The following is a 25,573-nucleotide window of genomic DNA, read 5'->3' as shown; positions in this document are numbered from 1 at the left end:
CTCTTCCAACATACAACTGTATAAATACATTAGGACATGTCCCTAGCAGACTCAGGTTTATCAGCAGCTAAACTTCTTAGATTATTCTTGATTACTACAGGTGTGATAATAGTTCTTCTCCTGAATTCATACCTCCTGGGGATTTCGTTTGGAGCTCGATAATATATCTCGACTCCAAACGTCTCAATTGGCATTTGTAGTTACCCCCTCTCAAATCTTGTGTGATACAGTCTAGATTGAAAAAGCTAAGGAGTTTTCTATCGCTATTATGGTGTGTCGCGAAGTGACGGGCCATCGGATAGTTGTCATCCTTATTCACGATGGCACGTTGATGTTCCAGTATCCTTCGTTTGACTGCTTTAGTAGTACTCCCTACATAGCGATGTCCACAGGGACACTGCAAACAGTAGACAACAAAGGGTGTCGAGCATGTTATGAATTTGGGAATTCTGATCTTTGTCTCTTTATGGGGAACTATATATATATATATATATATATATATATATATATATATATATATATATATATATATATATATATCCATATATCCGAGATGGCAACCAGACACACTGTAAGGAGCTCTGTACCAGCCCAGGCCCTGTCATCCTGAGCACTACGAACGCACATGTGAATTATCACGGACAAATGAGCCATGGTCTGGGGAAGGTGACACAATCCAGTGGGAGCGACCACAGATGTCCCTGACTACGATCACTAGCAGTCTCGGCCGTGGCTCAGCTCATGAGCCTGGGGCCTAATAGAGGTGACTGCACAGCGAAAACAGGCCTCAAGAAAACAGCGAAAACAGGCCTCAAGAATACAGACAACATCCAACACCCATTGGAACGGCATGAGAGCGGTGGAGCACCTCATGGAGAGATCCGGAAACCGCGCTGAAAAAGAAGAAAGTGACTGCCGCAGTGTGGCGACCCAGCGCGGAACAGGCTGATGTGAATGGAGATGCTCTGACCTGAAGACCGAAAAATCAGAACAATGAGGGACATGCAGTAGTATGGATGCAGTGTGAAACGGGTCCCCGCGATCCAAGAGGTGGTAGAAAAGCAGACACGGACAGAGAGATAAGCCCGGTGACCGAAGCGCAGTCCCAGGAGAGCTGGGCATAGAAGCGCTCTATAGCAGGGGAGAGCCCCGCGAGAGTTGGACACCTAGCCTGGAAGCAACCAATTGGGGAACAAAATACCATAGACAGCTTGTAGACACCTGAGGGGCGGTGGAAGAACCCTAGGCCCCAGAAGACCCCCACAATCAAGGGGGCGAATGCGGCCAAAGATGATGATAGATTAGAGTGGAGGAGTGTGACGTAGCGGCAAAGCGGTTGAGGTGGGCCCGCTCCACCTGACTGAACACAGAAAAGGCAGAACCGGCCACATAGTGAGAGGCGGCTGACTCACCTTATGGTACCCGCAGTTACAGTGGAACCCTGGGGGGGGGGAAGCAAACTCCGATCAGACTATAAAAGGTGCCAGAACCACACCTCGATGAGAGAGGACCTACCACACTGCATAACCACAGCGGCTCAAACGTATGAAGAACCTCTAGTAGGGGGATAAAAAGCCACACAGGCATAAAAGCCTGATCAGAGCGGTTGACTGTGCCACACCAGTAATAAACCAGCGCAGTACGCAGATGCTGTGGGACACGCTTGGGGAGGCGCTCACCCCGCATTGGTCACAGAAAATATCTGGAGGTTACAAAGGGATTAAAACAACACTTAACAGATTCCATAGGTCCAAGGGGGGAATATTGGTGGCGGCCCTGAAACTACCACCGAAGCAAAGACTAAGAACTAAGGCACCAGGAAACCCCCGCAACTGTGAGTACCAAGCCGGATCAAATACGTACCTACCCAGGACGACAACATGGGTAAAATGACGCCTAAGCAAAGGAGCAATTCACCTGAATGATGGGACTCCTCTCTAGCAACAGGAAACTTACAAATTGAAGCAACCGAAGGTCAAGAACAATCCATCCACCTGCATCCAGATAAAATACTAGCAGCAATTCCAGATACAAAGGCTACTCTGCAACAGGACATAGGAAATGTCTGTTGGTCTTGGCCTGTTGGAAGCACAAACTTGTGGACCAGATGAAAGAAGTGGAACTGGCAGTGGAAGAACTGGTGCCGGAGCACAAGACCACACTACACCATTTAACCTCTTCGATGCGTCAGATGGCCCCCGCTCCTCTGACGTCACAGTGGGTGTGTGCGGAGGACGGCCGGGGGGCGTCCGAACCACGCACGCTTCATTTTTCAGCACCGCAGCGGAATGTCTGCTGCAAGAAAGAGGTTAACTGACCTTACTGCCAGGGTGGTGACATTAGAGAGAAGGGCTGGTGGCGCTGAAGTTCGAAAATCTCTGAAATAATATCTGGGTAGTAGGAATACCAGAAGGAGCATAAGGCACAGACATGGTCACGTATCTAGCAACATGGCTCCGGCAAACAGTGACGCAGGAAGGACTCAAAGGGTTCCGTCATGGCCTCTGACACTTGTTCAATCTCTGCGCCCAGTGGTGGCACGATTGCTATATTACAGAGATCATGATGCAATAATACAACATTTCCACAATTTCCGAATGATGACAACAAAGTATCTGTTTTCCTGTTTTCCCAGATTTCACGGCAAAGGTCCAAGCGCAGCGGGCCTCCTTCCTAGAAGTTAAGAAAGCCTTACGGAAAGAAGGCATACAATACTCGCTAAAACCGGTCGTAGGATGCTTGATTCCAGTCCAGGGAAGACCTGGCTTGGCAGTCGGGCTGGACTGTTCTCATAAGGCACGGGGTCAAGATTGATTTGCATATAGCCATGTCTGAACTTGGGTGGCGTGGTGAGCAAAATACCAATGGATTAAACCCAGATCTGTGACTGGGGGTGAATGTTTTGCCAATGTGCAACATTCTGCCCATCGTGTGTTTTGCTATTCACCCTATGTGGGAAGGGTATGCCCAGACGTGTGTCCCGTGCTCACTACGCCACTGGAGTTAAGCTATCCTGGCTGATGACGGCTGATAGCCAGAAACCGGTCCTAGGATGCTTGATTCCGGTCCAGGGAAGACATGGCTTGGCAGTTCTGGCTGGACTGTTCCCATGAGGCACAGGGTCAAGACTGATTGCATATGACCATGTCTGACCTGGGGTGGTGTGGTGAGCAAAATAACGATGGATTTAACCCAGATCTGTGACTGGGGTTGAATGTTTTGCCAATGTGCAACATTCCGTCCATCATCTTGTGTTATAAAGTACTCGCTGCAATATCCAGCCAAGCTCAGATTACAAACAGTTGGCAAAAAACCTTTTTAAGAATCCCCAGAAGAAGCATGGGTCTGGTGAGAAATGTACAAAACATGCGAACAATCAGCAGATCGGCAGATAAGCGACCAGGCAGGCCCCAAACCACAGCATAGATGACTCGGGAGATTCACACGCAACCCACCTGTGTAGAAACCTACCTCGTCACAAACTGCACAGGAATGCCGTGCAGCACTGTAGGCAGTGGCGGAAGCCAGGTCTCTCCCTTGAAGGAAAGGGGGACGACTGTCTCCACTGATCAGGAACAGAAGTTTCAGACTCTGGAGAGTCAATGAAGAGTGATATGAAGCTACCAGTGGCTCGGTGGACAACATTATTTGAAGAACTGTGAGGAGATATGTACTGTTAACTGCAACAATGGTGAGGAATGGTAAGAATTGTACTGGATGGTGGGAGAGCTGCTTAGGTTAATGGTGGGGACTAGGTAATGGGGACTCTAGCCAAGATCTGAAAGGAACTGCAGCAAAGAATTCTGAATTTGATGCCTGATTGGGTAACATACAATAAACTCTGAGGGGAAGTAGAATTGCTGCAACAATATAAAATGTTGCCTGGGCAGGGCTGATTAGCTCCGCTGGACAGACCGACCACACCCCCAACTAGATTGACTCCTTCATGCACATGGTGAGAGTCATCTTTTTTTCTTATTTTTTTACTTATGTTACAAGTTTGGGCAGCAAGCCGATGCAACACTGCCCAAGTGAGAGCGAGTTTCTTGTTTATAAAGTTTAGTGATTGTCCTGTGGCACTACAATCAATAAGGTATGAGAGAGGAGGGGTGGGGGGTAGGGGAGGAGACACCAAACCAAAAGAGGATGGCCATAACTCCCATAGCATTATTGTTATTTTGATTTTGTAAGGTGCACAGCTACCCTACGGTTTCCCAGCGCCGCCTGAAAGAGCCAAGAGCAATAAGGAAGGAGATCTACATGTTAAATAGCCACGTTTTAATGCCCCTCCGAAAATTCTCATAAGACAGTTCATTTCAGAGACCTATAGGAAGGGAGTTCCATAAAGAAGACCCAGATGCGAAAAAGAGCGATCATCCATACACACTAGTCTCATCCTAGGAACAGTGAACTTGGCCTGAGTGGCTGAGCGAAGCGCACGGGATGGTACGTAGGGATGAACAAGAGTCTTCAGGTAGGGAGGTGCCTTCCCCGATTTTATCTGAAACATAAGACTCAATTCTTTACATTTAATGCAGCTCTCAATTCTGAGCCTATGGAGGTCTCGAAGTGACCCAGAGATGGAAGCAGTTTTAGGAATCTTACAAAGCATCCTCGCAGCTGCATTCTGTGCTAATGTAACACATCCTTGGTGGTACCCAAGTACAAAATGTTACTGCAGTTCAGTCTAGAGGTGATGAGAGCCTGGACCACAGTGTGTTGGGTAGAAGGCGGCAACATCCATAAGATTTTTTTTTTAAGCCATCTAAGGATTGTGAAGGAAGTCCAGGCTACTCTCACTGCTTGCTGCTTCATGAATAGTTGGTCATAAAATAAGACGCCCACATTTTGGACATGATGTTTAGGCTGAGGTAGAGGACCCATTTCAGTGGGCCAATGCTGGGGGCCCCACAGATCTTTATTTTTGCCCACAATCAGCACTTCTGTTTCCTCGCCGTTGAGTTTAAACAGTTTGTATGCCTCCAACCTGCAATATTCTTCAAGCTGTCCCGAAGTAGGGAGGGTTTAGATGCCCCGTCAGCTGAGAGGGAGAAGACCATCTGGGTTTCATCGGTGTATGAAAAAGGGACAACACAGCTTCCTCCTCAATACTCGACATTGGCCTAACATAGATGTTAAATAGTAGAGGGATGAGGATTGAGCCTTGGAGAACCCCATAAGGTGAGTTGTGAATCTCAGAGCATGCTGTCGGCAAGAAAACCTGAAACGTACGATTCGTCAGGAAATCTGCAAGCCACTTAAGTGCCCTGTCGGTCACCCCCGTTAATTGCAGAGCCTGCAATAACAAGGTATGCGAGACAGTTTCAAAACCGGCACTTAGGTCTAAAAGTATAAGTGCCACAGTGCCGCCAGCGTCAACTTGGTGACACACCATTTCTGTGACCCCAAGCAAGGCGGTTTCAGTGGAATAACCTGCTCTAAAGCCAGACTGAGAACCATGAAGGACATTTTTGGAGTTCACAAAAGATGTAAATTGGAAATTGACATGCTTTTCCAAAATTTTGGAAAAAGCAGGAAGAAGGGAAAAGGCCTAAAATTATATAGTCGAGTAGAGTCAGCAGTGGCCTTCTTTAACCATGGTAGAACCATTGGGTGCTTCCAGATAGATGGAACAATTGCCTCTTTTTAGGAGGCATTAAGCAACTCCATGATCAACATCAGGGAGGATCACTGAAATTTCTGAAGCACAGTAACAGGAATGGAATCTTTAGCGTGAGTTCCCCAACAGTTTAAACCCTTCCATGCTCATGACGAGCTCAGCTCGTCATGCAGTACACTGCTCGTGTGCTCATGACGAGCTGAGCTCGTCATGAACAATGGGAATCAATGAGTTCCAGCGCTGAGGGAGAATTGCTGTAGCATTGATGTGGTTAAAATGTTGACATGCGACGTCGTGGACTAGGATCTCCAACTAAGCATTGGAAAATACATAGCTCAATTAATAGAAGAGGGGCACACACAGGCATGATGCAAGAGGCCCACCTGACAACAGAAGAGGGGGCTAAACTACAAAGAAAATGGGGTGGACAAGTATATGCAACTTCTTACTCATCCTTTTCTAGAGGAGCTTTGATTTGGGTACGCGCGGCACCCCATTCATGATGCAGAGCACAGTGGTGGATCCAGAGGTTAGATTCGTATTAGTAAGAGGTAGGCTACTTGGAAGGGAAATTGTATTCAGTGATGTCTATGCCCCAAATCATAATCCACTACCATTCTTAAAGAAAATGTCTCCATCTATATCCTCCTTGCAAGGGGTTGAGGTGCTCTTAGGTGGAGACTTTAATTGTGTTGCTGATATCAACTTAGCTCGTTCCACCCCCCATTACATGGTACAGTAGCCACTAAGCTAGTGTGGGTATTTAAGAAATGGTTGACACAGTGGAAATTCAATGACATCTGGAGTGTGCAGCGTGGACAGGCACGAGACTAATCCTTTGATTCACACTTATACAATCTACATACGCGACTGGACTTGTTTACATGCAAAGACTCGCTGACGAACCAAGTGATACACATGGAATATTTAGGTCACACCTTCTCTGACCATAATTTCCTCTTTCTCTGCTATCAGCCGCTGGCAGAACCTACAGCCATGCAGACATGGCGCCTTGACCATAACCTGTTAACAGATGACTACTTCAGACAATCATTAGAGGACAAGATTGTGGAATACTTCAGATACAATCAGGGTTCAACCACCTCTAGAACCATAGAATGTGATGCGCTCAAGGTGGTAGTAAGGGGTCAATGTTTGGAAGCCAAAATGGGATTGAGAAAAGACTTGCAGAAGGAGATAATCCTCTTAGAGGCATTGCTATATGAACAGGGGCGCCCGCAACCTATTAGCTGATCTAAATACTCACACGTATCTAGAAAACACTAGGCGGGAATATAATTGAACTCTCGAACAGTTGAGAACACTAGATATTGTACTAAAGTACATGAGGAGGGGGTAAGAGCAGGCAGATTATTGGTGTGATTAGTCCAACCATAAAGCAGGGGAACACCAATAACACAAATTGTGAGGGAAAGGGGGGAAATGTAATACCTCCCCAATATTATTACTAATGAGTTTTCCGCACATATTATGAAAAATTGTATGAGGCCCCGACAATACTCCAGGCACACGACCTGAGGACTTTTTTTTAGCTCCACTGCCGCTGTGGGTACTAGATCTGGGACTGAAGAGGGAGCTGAGGGAGCTGGGGGAGCCGGTGACAGCTCATGAAATACGAGAGGCTATTCGAGAGATGGCCACCGGGAAGACGCCGGGACCGGATGGATTACCAGCGAAATTTTATTCCCTAATGGCACAGCTATTAGTCCCCAGTTACAGGCATTATATGCGGAAGCGTGGCAGAATAACTTACCACCGACATCCACCAGAGATGCACTGGTGATATCCCTTCCAAAAACAAAGATGATAGGACCAAGACTATCCGAGTTTAGACCTCTTTCGATGCTAAACACTGATATTTGAATCCTGAGTAAGGTCTTAGCAAGACGAATGTTACCACACATGACATCGCTCATACACAAGGACCAGAGTGGGTTCATACCATCAAGGGCCACGTCGGCCAATATCCGAAGGCTTTTCCATGTCCTGCACCATCCTGATAGTCCACCACCCTGAGGCACTGATAATGTTAGTGCATCTGGAGAAGGCCTTTGATTCTGTGAAGTGGTATTTCCTCTGTGCCTCATTGACCAAAATGGGACTAGGAGAAAAATGGGTAAAAGGGATCAATATAATTCACTCTCACCCCACATCCAGGGTTAAACCCGAGCGGGTGATCTCGGGACCATGTGACCTCTTTAGAGCACTAGGCAGGGGTGCCGGCTGTCTCCACTATTGTTCGCCCTCGCTATCGAACCCCTGACAGAGCTATTCAGACAGATAGGAATATCACATGGAATGCTATTGGGGGGACGAGAACATATCATCTCACTCTACGCAGATGACATATTGTTATATCTGGGGCAGGGGATGAGAGGTGTGACAAAGGTGGTCGAACTCCTGGGCAAATATGCAGCATGAGCTGGCCTAAAATTGAACAAAACCAAAACTCCTGTTTTCCCAGTGATAGTAGGGACCAACTGCCCAGCTGACTTTCCCATGGGCTTGAACTGGGCCCCGGTCCTTCAAATATCTAGGAATCCATGTGTACCATGACTTCGTAAACCGAAAAGAGGGAAATTTAAACCCAGTATTGCAGTCCTTTGGGGCAACGATTCCCATCTGGCGCTCCTTAAAACTGCCCATGAAGGCCAGAATGGCGCTGACCAAAATGATCATGATCCCACATTTTCTCTTCTACTTCGTAAACTTACCGGTGCAAATCCTAGCATCATGTTTGCAAAATTAAAGAAAATGTTACGCAAATTGATATTGGACAGCGGACGAAATAAGGCCTTTACTGGCAATCCTACAGCAAACTGTCGAGGGGGGGGAGGGGGCTGGGAGTTCCAGACTTTGAGCTGTACTACCTCGCGGTGCAGCTGCAAAGGTTGGCTAAATGCGTGGACGGACAAGACATGGAGCTTCTAATGAATGCGATCCACATACCCACCCAGAGACAACTTCTAGCCAAACTCATATGCCTGACTGTAGAGGTTACACATACAGGAGTGCTCTTACACAGGCGCTCTACTGTTGGAAGAGATGCCAAAAACGCATAGAGGGTCAGATGTTGTATGCCCCAGGCCTGCCCTTGGTTGGATTCCTGCTCTGGATACTGCCTACTCCTATTCCAGAGTCACAACTGATATGCTGGACTGAAGCCGGAGTCAGGACAGCGGGCGACCTATATCAAGAAAAAAAATTGATCCCACCAGATGAATTCCTGGACCAATACGGGCTGCCTACAGGCCGATTTCTCACCTACCACTCATTAGTGAATGCATTTAAATAGCTTTGGGGTACAATCCAGAGGGAACCGCAAACAAACGACACACTGTAGGTCCTGACCACGCTCGGTTCTGCAAACCACCTGCTAAAATGGCACTATAGAGCTTTGATAGGGATGGTAAGAACACTGCTAGAGAGGGTCAGGACTAAGTGGGATGAAGCACTAGGGAGAGCACTAGAAGATAGGGAGTGGGCTAAAATACTCTAAAGTGCAAAGAAAATCTCTTGGAACACTGCACTTAAGCTAATTCAGTTCAATTACATACATATGGTCTACCTCATCTCACATCGCCTGAATGTCGTTTATGGAGGCGGAACACGAGAATGCCTCAGATGCGGTCAGCAGGATGTGGAATTTATACACATGACCTGGAGTTGTACGGTAATACCAGAATATTGGGATACAGTACTAGCCTACATAAGCACAACATTCGCCATGAACCTACCAAATACAGCAGGGGTATGCCTACTGGGACTTTTCCAAAGGCTAAAAAGGTGGGCTCACGGTTATTAGACCTGGTACTAGTCTTGGCACGAAGATGGGTGGCCATGGCTTGGAAGACCCATAGAGGTCCTAGAGTGACAAATTAGGAACAAGATATAGATTGTTGGGCAAAGACAGAGGGAAGAGTCATACAGCGAGAGGAGAAGAGACAACACCCCTGTGCAGATTTATGGACTGAGATAATGAGAGCTTGATACACTTGGACATTGAATGAAATAGATGATAAGGTCAATATGGGGAATACAGAAATAGATACTGACTCAAGCATGAGGGAATGGGGGTAGCCACAGAATACATGCAGAAGGGATAGGTAGGCCCTTGGAAGAGGCTTTCTTTCCCCCCCTCCCAATCACACCAAAGTGACCCTTTCATATAATAGATATACATAAACTAAGCACTGCAGGACATCACGCAGTTAGTTCGTATCCCAGTTGTAGGGATAAGTTGTTGTTACTGTAATACAGCAGACTGAAGATCCTTATGGGAAATACGGATAGAAATAAACCCCCCAGAGTACATGCTATGGTCACAAAGATTAGAGAACACAATATCCGCAGGAAAGAAAAATGCAGAGAAGAGGCTAGATAATGAGGTTGAAAATGTATAACAATTGCTAAGACCTAAAATGTGTATTATATATAAGGTGAAGTAAGAATGCAGAATTGGTATACAGATATACCTCAAGGACAATGTGATGTATATGACACAATATGAAACTGAGCTCGTTTATAACTGATATATATATATATACACACACACACACAGCAAATTTATATATAATTTCAAGCTAAATTGTATTTAAAATTATGACTACAAAAATGTAATGTTACTTTTACATACAATTGTAGGCCATACAGTTCTTCAGTCAGTGAATCATTTCATGAGTGTCCACATTTTATTGTTTTAAATGGGAAAAACACATTGTCAACATGGCTTCAGAGTTTATTCTTTCTGTATTGTTCATTACACCTCATTATGGGAGAACTTATTTTATTTTAAACAGGGTACATTAAAATCATTGTGTGCCGCGCAGGTTGGCAACCCACACTGATATTGTTGATCACTGCTCACTGCTCTTTCAGGTGACCACTTCTATTTACCTTATTTTTCTACTGAGATCAAAGTGTCGGCTCTTGAACCTAGGAAGGCTGCCCGAAAGTCTTGCAAGATCAACAGCAGCAGGGAATTTCCCTTGAATTCCGAACATTCATCTGGGAGTCCGGCCAACCCAATCTCAGTGACAAAAAACCCTCCCACATGTCACTCTCAGAGAAACCACACCACGCATTTACATAAACAAAAATGTGTTTAAATTATTATTACCGCTAGAAATGCTTATAGTTCTGACTTCAGTTTATGCATACAATCAGTGAGATGTTTGCATGAGTTGACACATTAACAACATATATATTGCCTTTGATTATGCTTGTTTTTATCCTGAACTTTCTTTGGGTAGGAGAAGTTCTACTTTAAATCAAAATGTTGTTGAAAGTATACCTCATAGTAAATCCTCAGAAATGTACACAGAGTCAACACCTAAGCAGATCAACACTACTGACAGTAAAACCGCACACATACCCTATTGACATGCTTATAAACATTAACTGCACTGAGATCTGTTAGGAGTGAAATATTTTCTTTCATCTAATAGGATGTTCCATAAGTAATCTAAGTCTCTTAGCTAGTAAATCAGGGGGGAAGCGATACCACGCATTGGTAAACCCCACGGGAGTAAGGAGAACTGCAGGTTTACATTGCAAAGACAAATTAGTTTGAGGCATGTATTGTGCAGGAAGATGCCAGTACACTAATCCACTGTTAGCATGACCACTTCAGTCGCTTATATCAGATTTTGATTTCCGTCTTACGCTTTCATGTGACAACCATATGCCTTCTGGGTGCTGCAGTTTTGCTTAACTTCCGTTGAACAAATTAGGGCCCGATTCCGATGCGGCTGGGAATGGCTCCAACCATCGGTCGAAGCCCTTCTGACCGCATCCGAATTGCCCGTTCGGATTCCTTTCCAACCGACCCATTTTGATGGGGTCGGTCGGAAGGGAATCCAAATTGGTTTTCCGAAAGGCCTCTGGGCTCTGAGAACCCATCCGCCATTCAGAAAGCCCTCAGTAATCCCTCGGCCGGCTCTTTCCGGACGAGAGATTACAGTGGCAGCTTCCCACTACCTGTCTGTGCCGGCCTTTCTGACATAGAAAGTGTGGGGATGTGATGCTGGATGAGATCAGCAAGATTACTGTGATGTCATCAGGAGTGTTGACAAGTTTCATGCCATGAGTGTTCTGTCGTACAAAAGGGGGTGGTAATGGACGGAGCATCTGAACAAATCAAACACTCACACCCAGTCAAAAGATCTGGGTTTAATCCATCACCGTTCTTTAGCCCACTCTGCCACCCCAGTTCAGACATGGCTATATGCAAATCAGTCTGACCCTCTGCCTCATGGGAACAGTCCAGCCCGAACTGCCAAGCCATGCCTTCCCTGGACTGGAATGAGTGTTCTGTCAGCGGCAGTTTCTACTTGTGCCTTGGTTGTGCCAGCTGGGACGGCTCTCCGTGCTCTTACAATAAATACTTTTTATGGAAATCTACTGCTGCTTCAATTCCACTACATTTCAGTGGCGACAGAAAACAGGATGCCACTTTGCCAACTCACAGCCACCTACTGTCCTTTGCCAGCAACTCAACTGTCTGCAACTTCTCTGTGATTCAAGTACCCATTGTCTGCAGCTCAACTGTGAGTAATTTATTTTTGTTTGCTCCATCGTCCAAGGCACACCTGTTTACTGGTACAGAGAGCCGTGCCTGTTGTTTCAGTTATACATGCCCTAAGTAATCGCACCGCTCTAAGCTCTTGCGGGCTGCTTTTTGCTCTGATTTTTTTTAAAAAAGGGAAACTGCGAGGGCTACTTGTGACTTTGCCAAGATAGTGCTCTGTTCTTTCTGCCTATGCTGGTTCTGAACACTGTTTTTGCCGAAACCGTGACTTTGGTTTACTGCGCAGAGCTAACGGTAAGGAATCTGTCACACGCCCATTCACCCAAGTTGGCTTTCAAAGCCTGCCTCGTGTGCACCTTCACAAGCGCATCTACTCGTACACCCTCGAGCCTCACTACATGCCACGAGCGTTCTGTTGCCTGGCAACCAACTCTCTTAAGCAGGATTGAACTTTATTTTCAGTCAGCCTCGGTATTTCTGTTTTGACTGGGACTTTTATTGTCTCTACGAGTCTTTCAGTATTGAGGCTATCACACGCTCACTCTTACGAGCTGCTTGTTTCTTCACGCGCATCTACTTATGCTCTCTCCAGCCCAATCACATGCCAAGAGTGTTGTCATGGAGTATTTGTACTCATTTTTGGGTGTCCGCGTCATTTTGAGATTTTTCAGTACCCACATTGAGCAAGGAGAGAGGATGCACTGCAATCTCTCCCCAGCAGAAATCTCCAAGCTTCTTTCGACATGCTGACACGCACAGCAATAATTATCGCGTATCAGTGAGATTCAGCAGTGCATGAGTTCCTGAACGGATGTCCCACCTTCAACTTTCTGCTAGCCTTGGATTGGCTGGATTAATCTGTCCAACAAAGATTTAAACAGGGCTGCAATCCAGCTACAGTCTAGTGTATGTTATCAAAGACTGCCATCTTGTGGCCATAGTCTACAATAACATTTTATGAACAAGTACTCTTGTGTATCACGTCTGTGATACACACACACACATTTTCCTTTTGTTACCAGTTTATTCCAGACAAGACATTTTGAAGAAGTGGTTTATTGGTACAAAACCAAGCTTTAGTGAACTTTGTATCACTTTTCTTCTGTTTCTTTTCTGGTGCTTCTAGTTCATCTTCTTGTCTCTTCTTTTCTTATTCTTCATCATTTTTTTTCTTTCTCTTCTTATTAATTCCACCTCTTTTCTTCAATTATTTTTATTCCACAGGTACTCTATCGACATGCAAAGCATCCCTCCACCAGCACCTTTTCTACAAGTTCCCGGCGAAACACCATTAGAATGGAAGTTATGGATTATATCATTTATCCAGTACCTGGCCGCTATTGATGGCCAAAGGTACAGACCTGAGAGGAAAAAGAATCTGATGTACTATCATCTGGGGGTCGAAGGTCAAAATGTATTTGACCATTTACCTCCATATGATCCTCCTGAAGGTGAAGATCCAGACGAGCTTGAAATAGCTGTGGCACAATTAGACAAGTACTTTACCAAAACAAAGAACATTGTGGTGCACAGATACAAGTTCTTCACAAGGATGCAGGAACCCGATGAAAGTATAGATACTTTTATCACAGCTTTTAAAAATTTTAGCCTCAAAATGTGAGTTTGATAACTTCACATCTCAACTCATGAGAGATCAACTTGTTGCACAATGCTACTGCAAAAAGATTCAAGAGAGACTACTTACCTGTAAAGATCCTTGCCAAACGTATTGAAAGTTTGATGGAGGATGCAAAGCAACTTGAAACTGCTCTATCTGGTACTACCATTTCTGGTGCTGTCTCTGCCAAACCTCCTACTGTCAAACCTCCTTTTGTCGCATGTGATAATATCAGAAGACCAAGCATGCCCAGAGGTGGAAGAAATTTCATGTAAAGTAGACAATACAATCCCACAATCTATTGTTATAGGTGTGGCTCATCCTTACTTGACTCATCTTTTAAAAATTGTCCAGTCATCAACCAACAATGTGGCCAGTGCTTGCAAAATGGGCCATTTTGCCAAAGTCTACATGAGTGGTAGAAGAAGAAATGTAAGATGTGTTATTAATGAAAGTGACAATTTCTACAATGAAGATGTCACGAGTCAGGAATATATTGTAGTAGTTAGAAACTGCAATGAAAAGCAAAATCTACTACATATTTCTGATCCTTAAGGTTGCTGTCACCATTGAAAGGAATTGAATTCTAGTAGATACAGGAGCACGCATTACTATTGTGTTGCAAGATAAGTATCTTAGATTTTGGTCTGAAAAGAGCTTATAGCTCCGAATATTCTCACTGTTGCCTTTGAAGGTAGTAGAATTGAATTGTTGGGCTACTTCTGGGTAGCTATTTGTGTTCTAGGGGAAATCATCAAAGGTAAAGTGTATGTTGCAAGACGTGGGATCAATGTTCTTGGTCTTCTTCATCAAGCTGAATTTGGGTTGTCTATCAAACCTGGTCTAGCTATTCCTGTGTTCATTGACAGACAACCTAGTCAAAGTTTCCCTTCAACTCATGACAGTAATTCTCTGTCCACCATTCAAATGAACAGTAATTGAGAATGCAAGTTCAGCAACATTTTTGAGGACCGTCTTTGTAAGATCACCAGTTTTCAACACACTATTAGAGTTAAGGAAAATGCTATCCCAGTCTAACATAGATTACGCAATGTTCCCTTAAGCATTAGAGGTGATCTATCCAAACATTTACAAACATTGTGTGGTCAAGGTATTATTGAACAAAGTTGAGTCTACTCTATGGCTTTCCCCCATTGTTTTGGCCAAGAAAAGGTCTGGGGATTTTAGGATGTGTGTCGACTTGAGAAGCCTCAATGAAGCCACCTGGGTCAATGGTTTACCCCTTCCACGTATTGAGGATCTCATCGCTAAAGCAGGGTCATCTTCATTGTTTACCAAGCTGAACCTTAAAGCAGCCTATCACCAAGTCAAGTTACATCCTCAGTTCCAACACTTTACAACTTTTGCTACCCCTGATGGTGTTTTTCAGTTTTGCCGTTTCCCTTTTGGTCTGGCTTCTGCGGCCGCTGTTTTTCAGAGACTTATGACTGAAATGTTTAATCATAACCCTCATGTAGTGGTCTTCCAAGATGACATTCTTATTTTCACAAAAAACTGAAACTGAGCATGATTCAGTGATTGATCAAGTTTTCAGTGTGTTAGAAAGCAGAGTAGTGACGCTACAGAAAAGCAAGTGCACCTTCAAAGTAAAAGAGATTGAATACTTAAGTCATATCATCTCAGAACATGGTATAAAACCCAGAACAGGCTTAGTCAAGAGTATTGTTGAGGCACCTGCTCCTCAAAACAAAGAACAACTCATGCCTTTCGTTGGCCTTTGTGAGTTTTATGCAAAGTTTATGAAGGATTTTGCCAAAACCACTGAATGTTTCAGAATACTACTTAAGAAAGTGGCTACTTAAAATGGTCAGAGTGTGAGAAAGGTTTTCAATCCATCAAAGACCACATTGTTAAAGCTCCAGCTCTACAGACCTTTGTCGTAGGTAGGCAAACTGTTGTCACAGTAGATGCTAGTGAGTATGGTCTAGGAGCTGTGCTCTCGCAATATGTTGAAGGAAAGGAGCACACAGTGGGATTTGCCTCCAGGACTCTTCGTCCTGTTGAAAGGAAGTACACCGTTATTGAAAAAGAGCTGCTAGCTTGTGTCTGGAGTATCGAGAAATTCAAGCCATACTTGTGGGGTAGATTTTTTATTCTCAAAGCAGACCATCAACCTTTGGTTGACATTCTGTCTTGGAAAATAATAAACGCACTACTGCTGGCTTGGCCAGGTTGTCTACCAAACTACTTGAGTACACTTTCAGTATAGAATGCATTCCTGGGGGAAGGAATAGCAGAGAAGATTGCCCTTCCAGGTTCCCCGTTTCTGATATAGGTGAGCAAGATTGGGAGACTGAAGTAAAGAGTGTTTTGTGGCAAATAGTCAGAATTGCTTGTCTTTTGTGGAAGATGACTAGATAACTGAAGTTGATAAGGATGTTGGGCTCAGACAAGTTGCTTTACTGATCAAGAAAGGTTGGTCAGAGAGAAGTGTATTTCCTCTGATCTTCAGATGTTCTGGAAGGTTAGTAATGAGCTTTCGGTTGAGGGTGGAAAAGTAGTCAGAGGTGACAAACTGGTACATCCCATGTGCTACAGAGAGAAAATTATTTTAGCCGCTCAATCAGGTCACCTTGGTGCTACCATTACTAAAAGAAAAGTCAGGTCTGATTTTTGGTGGCCTAGGAAGGACACCCAGGTTGATGAGTTGGTTAAACAATGTGCATGATGCAATGCTAGTGACAAAGTTCTTGTCTTAGAGGGTATTGTTTAATCCCCTGTACTTCCTCCTGGTAGAGTCTGGCAGAAGTTAGGCATGGACTTTCTTGGACCATTCCATGTGCTTCCTGCCAATTCAAGATATGTTTTGGTTCCTATTGATCATCTGTCCAAGTGGGTGGAGGTTGAACCCATCAGTGTTCCCAATATCAAGAGCGTCATTCACTGTTTGAATAGGATTTTTCTCAGGGAAGGTTATCCTGAGGAAATTCTTCCAGACAATGGTGTCCAATTTGTCTCGCATGAGATGAATTCCTTTCTAAGAGCTTGTGATTTTAAACACACCAGAACCCCTCTTTACCACCCGCAAAGTAACTGCCAAACTGGGAGATTCAACAGAGTTGTTGTGGAGTGTATTCAAGCAGCTTTCAGATCCAAGTTTTGTGTTTTCAAGCTGTAAAAGATCTGGTTTGGTCATACCATACATCGCCTCATGTTGCCACCAATTTCAGTCCATTCGAACCTATGAGAGGAAGAAAAGCTTCTTGACAGGTCTATCCCTTTTGGATGGTAATGTCTTTCCATCAAGGTGGTGACATGAGGAGCATGTGGGAGTCTGCCAACAAAAAATCACCTGAAACTTGTGTTAAAAACATTGAACATACTGTCCAATAGGAAATCCACTTGATTTGTTTGGGAGATTGGGTTAGAGTAAAAAACCCTGTCTCAGAAAGAAAAGGTCTTTCTTAATTTCTAGATTCTCAGCAGGTTGTAGATATGTGTAAGAATGCTGTGGAATTGGCCAATGGAAATTGTGTGGGGCACCTCAAGTGTGGCTAAGTAAGGATCCTTGTCTTCCTCCCAGAAGTGTGAAGTCTGACAATAATGTTTTGGGGGAGGGGGGTGTCAGGAAGAGCTCAAGGGTCCATACCATACCAGGCCAAACAATTTACGAGATTATGTGTGAGTTTTGATGTCTGTTAATTATATTAATCCTTGGTTTTCTTTCCCCTCTTTTCTTTTTCTTTCTGTAACTTTTTCCCTTTTTTCTGGTTTCATTATTTTTTTTAAAAGGGGGGAGGTGTGGGGATGTGATGCTGGAAGAGATGTTATCAGGAGTGTTGACAAGTTTCATGCCCTGAGTGTTCTGTCAGCGGCAGTTTCTACTTGTGCCTTGGCTGTGCCAGCTGGGATGGCTCTCTGTGCTCTTACAATAAATACTTTTTATGAAAATCTACTGCTGCGTCAATTCCACTTCATTTCAGAATGGCATTGGGAATTTGTCATTGGGAGCCCTCAGTGGGGCCCCCATGGGTTCAAGGCCGGGATGAACTGAACCTCTGCTCTTCGCAATGAGAACATGCATTTTGTTCGGAATGCATGCGCCTATTGTAAAGAATAGGCATCCTGCTTCCTGGGCTGGAACCGACGTCAAGATGTCGTTCGGTTCCAGTTCCAAAGCGATGTCGCATGGACTCCGGTCCGTCCAACTTTGAAATCGGGCCCTTAGACTAACACATCTGATATCAATGATTTGTAGGTTAAAAGCACAGAACTGGTAAAAATGCCTATGATATGGTGAGATAACCACCACTGCTTAGAGTTGTGCTCTGCTATCCAGATTCTAGCCTAACTGTATGGTTACCCTCAGTGGGAAGCAGAATTTTCCATGTGGCTAAACCAATGTTGTTGCTTTCTCTGCCTGTTAGAACAAAATATTAAGAAACATATTGCACCTGTTAAAATAATTCTGCACTGAACTTTCTGGCTAACAAATGTGTTCGCTCTACAAATGTCATTGCCATTGTTGGCTTTGTCACAAAGGTGGGTAAAACGCCATGAAGGCTAATCAGATGGCAATATGGTGATTTGCAAATCTCCAAAGTGAAATCTAGTCCAACAATTGTGACATTTGGCGTTTCCTACTTCTTTTTTAACTGTACTGCTGTAAATGTTGCTGTTCGTTTAATACAGACTTGTTGTTTTTATTGTTCAGAGTTATTTTGCGAAACAGTACAGTACAGTTCAGTTCACTGCCTTTGTGTTGAAGCTGAATACTGATGGCAGACATCTGCTAGAATCAGAAATCTATTGTTTAGGAAAATGTAATAACCTTCTCTTCTTTAACCAATGGCAGATTGTCTAAACTAGACCATTTTCGCACGATTGTTGTACAAGAGCTTGACAGTCTTGAGAAAGAAACGCAAGTTCTTAAAGGACTAGAAAAAACAACGTTGGTAAGTACACACCTAGCTCTTTCTGTGTCTTACATACTACCTTTGTTAGCTTAAAATAAAATCCTGAACTGTAACTAATTTACGGAAAAGCGGACACTCATAATAAGCTATAAACAAACACGTCAGTGATATGTCTCTAGCTCTCTGTTGTGGTCTCAAAGCCCAATGTTGGCTAGATATATGTATACACTCAGATGTGCCAGGAGTAATCAGATATTACCATTGTTATGTTAGTAATTTTGTAAAGCACTCCAATACCTAAAAGGCGTCTAGTTGCTAGCTGAGTTTACGGAGGAGAGAAAGAGTGCCCAGAGGTGTAACAGCTATTCTACAGAAAAACAGGTTTTCAAAGCCTTCCTAAAGGCCAGCAGGGTGGGCATGGTCCTGATGTCTAATGGGAGCAAATTCCATGTTTTTGCTGCTCCCAGTACAAAGCTTCTGCCTCCCCAAGACAAGCAATGAAACCTAGTCACTGCTACTAGTTTAGCAGATGCTGATCGAAGGGACCTTCCTAGCATGTACCAGTTGAAATGTTTTCTGAGAAAGGCTGAACCTTGTCCATACAGTGCATTGTAAATGATACAGAGTGCTCTGTGTCTGACTGGCAACCAATGTAGTTTACTGACATATTTGGAAATGGACTGATATTTAGGAATTTTAAACAGAAGCCGAGCTGCTGCATTTTGCAATGCTTGCAATTTGTTTGACATACTGATATAAAGCTTATTACAGTAGTGAATATTTGCCATCACTTATAAAGTCACAGCTAGTTTCTGTAATTTGGCAGGGATAAAGGGCAGAATCTTTTTCAACCCCCTGAGAGTAGAAAAACTGGCTGAAGTAACTGCATTCGCTTGATCAGAGATAGTAAGTGTATCAGCAGCCCACAATTAACTGTATCAAAGATTGATCGAGTAATACAAGGCCAGCTCTTCCTCCTAGGTCAATAGTACTTCTGATCTCCTCAGATGCTTTGATAAGAGCCATCTCCGTGCTGTGTTCAGTCTGGAAACCTAACTGAGGAGAATCCAAGCAATTATTGAATATAGTCGACCAATTGCATATTCAAGACGTCTCGAGTATTTTTGCTGGTAGGGGCAGGCGAGAGGTTGGCAAGTAATTATTTGCAATTTGTGGGTCGAGAGGGTTTTTTTATTTTGAGGCAGCACCGAGGCTTTATTCCATAAAGTTGGTAAGAGCCCTTGATGGAATGTGTGTCAGAGGTAGCAATTGTTTCTGCCGCTTGGCTAGTCATTTTAGTTGGGCAAGTAACGCATGGTGAGCCAGACTTTGACTCAATATATTTTATGACCTCCTTTCTTGTAGGAGAAGTTGCCTGGCTCCCCTCCCTGTGTGGGGGCCCAATTGAAAGCATTTTCCCCTTGATTTTAATATTTTATGATTTGCCTTTTCCCACTCTATATTTAGTGTGTACTTAATTTACCAGTAGAATTCCTGTCCCCAGGGGAGCCTTGATCAGGAATTCAGGGGTGGCGGGACCCCAGTTTTGTTTTTCTTTTCCTCCCACCCGTGTTTTTACTTTGGCTAGTCAGGGTTAGTGTGACAAGCCATGCCTCCAGTCATGCCGTTTGGGGGATAGCGGCCTAATCACAGCAGCACATAGCACGTCCGTGCAGCTGAGTGCTGCATGTGGATTTCAGTGCTCCTGAAATTGATTTCCTTGTAGGCATTTTACGCCATTTCTGGGAGGTGCCTGGCTCCTGGTCCCGTGTGGGGGCCATATTGAGAGGGTTTTGCCCTTGATTTTAATATTTTATGATTTGCCTTTTCTCACTCTTGATTTGGTTTGTCCTTACTTTACCAGTAAGATTCCTGTCCCCAGGGGATCCTGGGTCAGGAATTCAGGGGTTGCTGGATGCCAGTTATGTTTTTAATTTCCTCCTGCCCTTGTTTTTACTTCGGCTAGTCGCACTTAGTGCAAACAAGCCACGCCTCAGGTCCTGCTCTTTGGGGGATGGTGGCCTACTTACAGCAGAGCATAGCACGTCTGCTGTGCGGACGCGCACCACAGCTGCGCCTCTGCCCGGCTACACATGGACTGCGCACAGCGCCAATCACACGCCTATCAGTGCTGATATTCAAACACTACACTCTTACTCAGCTGGTTTTCTAAAGGAGGTAAACCGCAAAGGTAAAGACCTTGGCTGTGTTTGTTTCGAACTCGCGAATCGCACCATTGGGGATAACACTTTATGTACTGCATGCAGGTTTCATTTTAACATCTTAGGTGCCAATACTAATACTGCATCTATACTTTCTAATCTCTCATCCCTCAACCTCGCTCTACAACCAAGTAGGTCGATACCATGTGCCCTCTATAATGCTTGGTTACTGATTAAGCATTCTTTAGAATTCAATAATTTTTTGAATACCTACAGGTCCTAGCTGATTTTCATTATGGAAACCTCTGTGGATGGCATTTCCAGCCCAGAGAGGCTTACAGCTATTTCTTTGGGCTTCTCGTTTTACAGAGTAGATCGTCCTGGTAAATGGGTTGGTGACATAGCTATAGTCCACCAATCTGATGTGTTGCCCAATGTTTATCTTTGCTCTCTCCAATTTGTGAAGTTGCGTCTTTTCAGGTTGAAGTGTTGAAAAATGAAGTTCTAAAAGGTATCATTCTCTATCTGCCCCCAGGGCCACATGCCACTTTTCCCCAAGAGATAGGCAGTTTATTAAAGGCATATAGTCTCTATAGCAATCTGACAGTCCTGGGTGATTTCAGTTTCTATCTGGAGGTGTTAGACTATCCTGACACTTTATCTCTACAATGTCATCTTGTGGTTTGTCGCAATGGGTAGAAGGTCCTACCCATACAGTGGACCAAACCTTTAAGCGATTTTTTCAAATAAAAATGCGCTAGCTAAGATAAAAACCATGCCTCTAACCTGAACAGATCATAGAACTGTTATTTTTTAGTTTCAGTACATGCATGCTGGTCAAGATACTCCAGCCCGTCCAGTTTGGACAACATCTCGTGCATGGCACAAAATTCAAGCTGGTGCGTTTTCGTCGTGGCTCACTAATTTCTGTCCTATTATCTCTGATGATGCTGAGACTGCAGTGTATTAAGTGGCTGTGTTAGAACTGGGGGTCTCTAGTTGGCAGAAGTAGGTACCACTGTCCAAATAGGGACCCTTGCTTCTAGTCAGGGTAAGGAGGAAACCCTCTGAGATGACCCCTGCTCACCCTCTAGGTAGCTTGGCATGAGCAGTCTAGGCTAACCAGTGGCAATGTGTAAAGTATTTGTACCAACACTCACAGTAGCACAGTGAAAACACCCCAGACTGACTCCACAACAGTTTAGAAAAATAAAGGTTTTTTAATCTAAACTACACAAGACCAAAACGACAAAAATCCAACATACATAGTTCAAGAATATGGTTTCAAAAGAGTTCTTAAGGTTGCAATAAAATAATCCACAGATGCGTGAAAAGTTCACAGTTGCGTCACGTTTTGCCCACAGTACCTTTAGTTGCGACAAAAATCCCAAAGCAGAAGCTGGTGCAGTGGAAAACAAGCGATGCGTTGCTCCTGAGACCTTGGGGAGGCGATGCGACAACCACGCTGCAGCAGCGGGCGTGTTGCGACGAATCCGGTCTGTATGGGGAGGAAGGCTGACTTGTATGGATTCCGGTGCGTAGGTTCCGTAGGAAGTTTGTTCTCGCAAAGGCACGATGGGACGATCTCATAAGGGCTGCGACGATCTCCGGGGCGACGATGCGTGATCCAGCGGCGATCTCTCTCTCGCAGCTCCTCGATGCGATGGCTCTTCGACGATGTTCGCAGTGACGTGCTGCGGTTCGCAAGCAAGTGGTGCGGCGATCTCACCCAGCGACGACAGGCTCTGCGACGACACTCGCAGCGATGGTAGTCTTCCCGGACCGGTCTGGTGCGTCCCGCAAATGAAGGATGCGACGGCTCTGGCGGCGGCAACAGGCGCTGCGGCGATCTCGGCCTTCGTAGCGGCGGGAATTTCCTTGCACTGTCGGGGATGCGCTCCGCGGTGAGCGATGCGACAACTTTTCTGTAGCAAAGTCTTTAAAGCTTAGTTTCCAGCTTCCCAGCACACGTACAACTTCCAGATGCACCACACATGGGCCACGCACTCCAGGAAGGACATAACTCTCTCAGTAGGGCTCAGGGGAAGCTGGGGGTGAAGTCCTTTTGTGCCTGGGACTTCAAAACAGGGAGCCAGCTCTTCTCAGGCCCTTGGAGATTGCTTCAAGCAAGGGGACACAGCACACAGCAAAGTCCTTCCCCTCTCCTTGGCAGCAAAGCAACAGCAGGTCAGTCCAGCAGAGCAACAGCAGGACACTCTTCCTTCTTCAGTTTCAGATTTCTCCTTGGCAGAGGTTCCTTCTTGATTCCAGGATGATCTAATTTTCTGTTGTCAGGGGTCCTGTACTTATACCCCTAAAAGTCTTTGTTCTCTTTGTGCAAGTGGGCCCTGAGCCCGGTCTGAACCAGTTATCCAGTATTTGGGTGTCTTTCATAGATTCACATGCCTGAATCATTCCCCGTCGTCGAGACGGGAGCCTCCGGTATATAAAAAAGTAATGTCCTATAGACATACATACGAAAGAATAGGCCTAAGGGTCTCACCTTAGTGACCTATCCACGTCCTTATGCAGGAAGGACCAAACAGAGCAGGCCCCAAGGGTCCCACCTTGGTGGCCTATCTGGGTCAAAGGACCAAATAAAGAAAAAACAGCCAATCAGCTACATCCTCCTTCTAGAACCTTCCTGTCAGGAGCCCAAGTCTCTCAGATTTTCTACCGAACGTTGTGCTAGGGAATCTCCACCTGAGTTCTCCTCAGGAAACTATTTTTTTCTTCAAAAAACAACTTTGTTAATCTTCTAAAATATGTCTGAAAGCCAGAAAAACGGTCTTTTTAGGGCCTGTTCCTCCTGCAGCAAAAAAAGACTTCACATATAGGATAAACATGAAACATGTTTATATTGTCTCTACCCTCACCATCAAGCCAAGGACTGCAAGATATGTAGGACCTTCTCGAACAAGACCCTCAAAGACCGAGAAGGACGCCTACTCCTCTGGCTCAACAGACTCAAGACCAAGACCGATGACTTGGTGTCAGAAGGTGAGAGTGTGTCAGGAACTTCACATTTTTCCTTGAAGAGGCCAAGGGTTTCTTACCCTAGCCCCACAGACACCCCTCCTACGAAGACTTCTAAAAAGTCCTCAGAGGGCAAGACATCTGTGTCTGGCAGGGACCTTCCCGTCGCCAGGAAGCAGCCGCTGGTTCCGACGACGACGACAACGTCGATGGTTCATTCAGCGCTTAAAACTGTCTCGACGTCGACGACGACAGTGTCGACGAAGACTGCATCATCGGCTTTCTCCTCGACGACGAGGACGACGCCTTCATCGTCGACAAGTAGACTTAAGCCGTCGACCATCCCGGTCACTCCATCGACGACGAAGATATCGTCGACGACGAGACCACCGTCGAAGACATCGACGACGACGCAGTCGACGAAAATAACACCGTCGACGAGGCCTACCTCGTCGACGGTGGAGCAAATGCCGTCGGCGACAACGGCGTCGACGAAGACACCGTCGACACAACCACCGCCGACGACGACTAAATTACCATCGGCGAAAACGCCTGTCAAGACACCGTCGACTCCAGCGTCGACGTCCGCAGGAGCATGGAAGGAGTCTGCACTCTTATCACATGCCATGGACGCCTTTCCACCACAAGTTAGCCATGTCACGGTCAAAATCACTAAAAAGTCTATTACGCCAACTCTGACGTCGCCCAGTAAGGTGCAACAGCTACCTCCAGCCTGTCTATTGCAAGGTCAGGAGTCGGACGAGGATTCTTATATGCAAGCAACTAGTCCATCAGACTTGGTGCTTAAATGTCAAACCACTGACGAGGAGCCGGAGGAGGAGGAGGACCATGTGCAGCATTCGGTCCAACCTCAGATCCAGACACAGGTTACTCCTATGGTGTGTCTCCCAGCTTCCATAGTCTCAGATCTCCAGTTCCTGATCAAGGATTATAAATAGAGGTTTCTGGAGAAACCCTCTACGCCTGCACTTCCAGCTGCACAGGCGCCAGTTCCTTCGTCTCGCCATAAACCATCTCCACTGGTCCTTGAGACAGTACAAGTGCCAATACAAGACGTTCCCTCATCTGACGAAGAGGAGAGAGAACAGGAGGAGGGTGAAGTCGACGAAGACGAGTCAGACCCGGATGCAGACCAGGACTATGTGACACATTCTCCAGCCTCACCAGAGCCACAGTCCTCGGAATCACCACCCGCTGACATCGGTGGATTCCACAATATTATTGAGCGGGCTGCCAAGAGGTTCCATATGTCTATGGAAACTCAGGAGACTGAGTGCTTCCTTTATGATTTCAAGGAGCCCACTAAGAAGTCAACAAGATCAATACCAATAATTGACTTTATCTGGAAGCAGGGCAAACAACTCATGCAAACTCCAGCCTCCATACAGGTGGTAGTGCCCAGACTGGATAAAAAATATAAGGCAACATCATCGGCGCCAGTATGCCTGACAGGTCACCCTCAGGCAGATTCTGTAGTGACTCAAGCGGCGCAGAAGAACTCGCGAAATCCAGCCTCACCTCTGTCGACGCCACCTGACAAGGAAGGCAGGAAACTGGATGCGGTTGGCAAACATTTCACTACCACGTCGGCCATGACGGTGAAAGTGGCGAATTCGATTGCACTTCTGGGCCGTTACAATCGCCAACTCTGGGCGGACATTACACCCTATCTCTCTAATCTGCCAGAAGATCTCAGAGAGGAAGCCCATGCACTCCTCTTAGAAGGCCAGACCTCCGCTTCTAAACTCA

The 25,573-nt window shown here is 45.2% G+C and overlaps 1 protein-coding gene across 1 annotated transcript in view; it reads left to right on the top strand.

Moving 5' to 3' along the window:
• SYCP2L (synaptonemal complex protein 2 like) overlaps positions 1-25,573 on the top strand; it is a 1,302,345-nt gene that overhangs the window by 1,068,833 nt on the left and 207,939 nt on the right. The window contains exon 36 of the mRNA XM_078685781.1: positions 18,605-18,704. Coding sequence (XP_078541907.1) covers positions 18,605-18,704 — 100 coding nt within the window. The remainder of the gene's footprint in view (positions 1-18,604; positions 18,705-25,573) is intronic.

The sequence above is a fragment of the Lissotriton helveticus genome, chromosome 4_1 (assembly GCF_964261635.1).
Source record: "Lissotriton helveticus chromosome 4_1, aLisHel1.1, whole genome shotgun sequence".
In the NCBI taxonomy this organism is placed as follows: domain Eukaryota; kingdom Metazoa; phylum Chordata; class Amphibia; order Caudata; family Salamandridae; genus Lissotriton; species Lissotriton helveticus.
The sequence above is the reverse complement of the archived record's forward strand: the minus strand, read 5'-3'. Positions and strand labels throughout refer to the sequence as shown.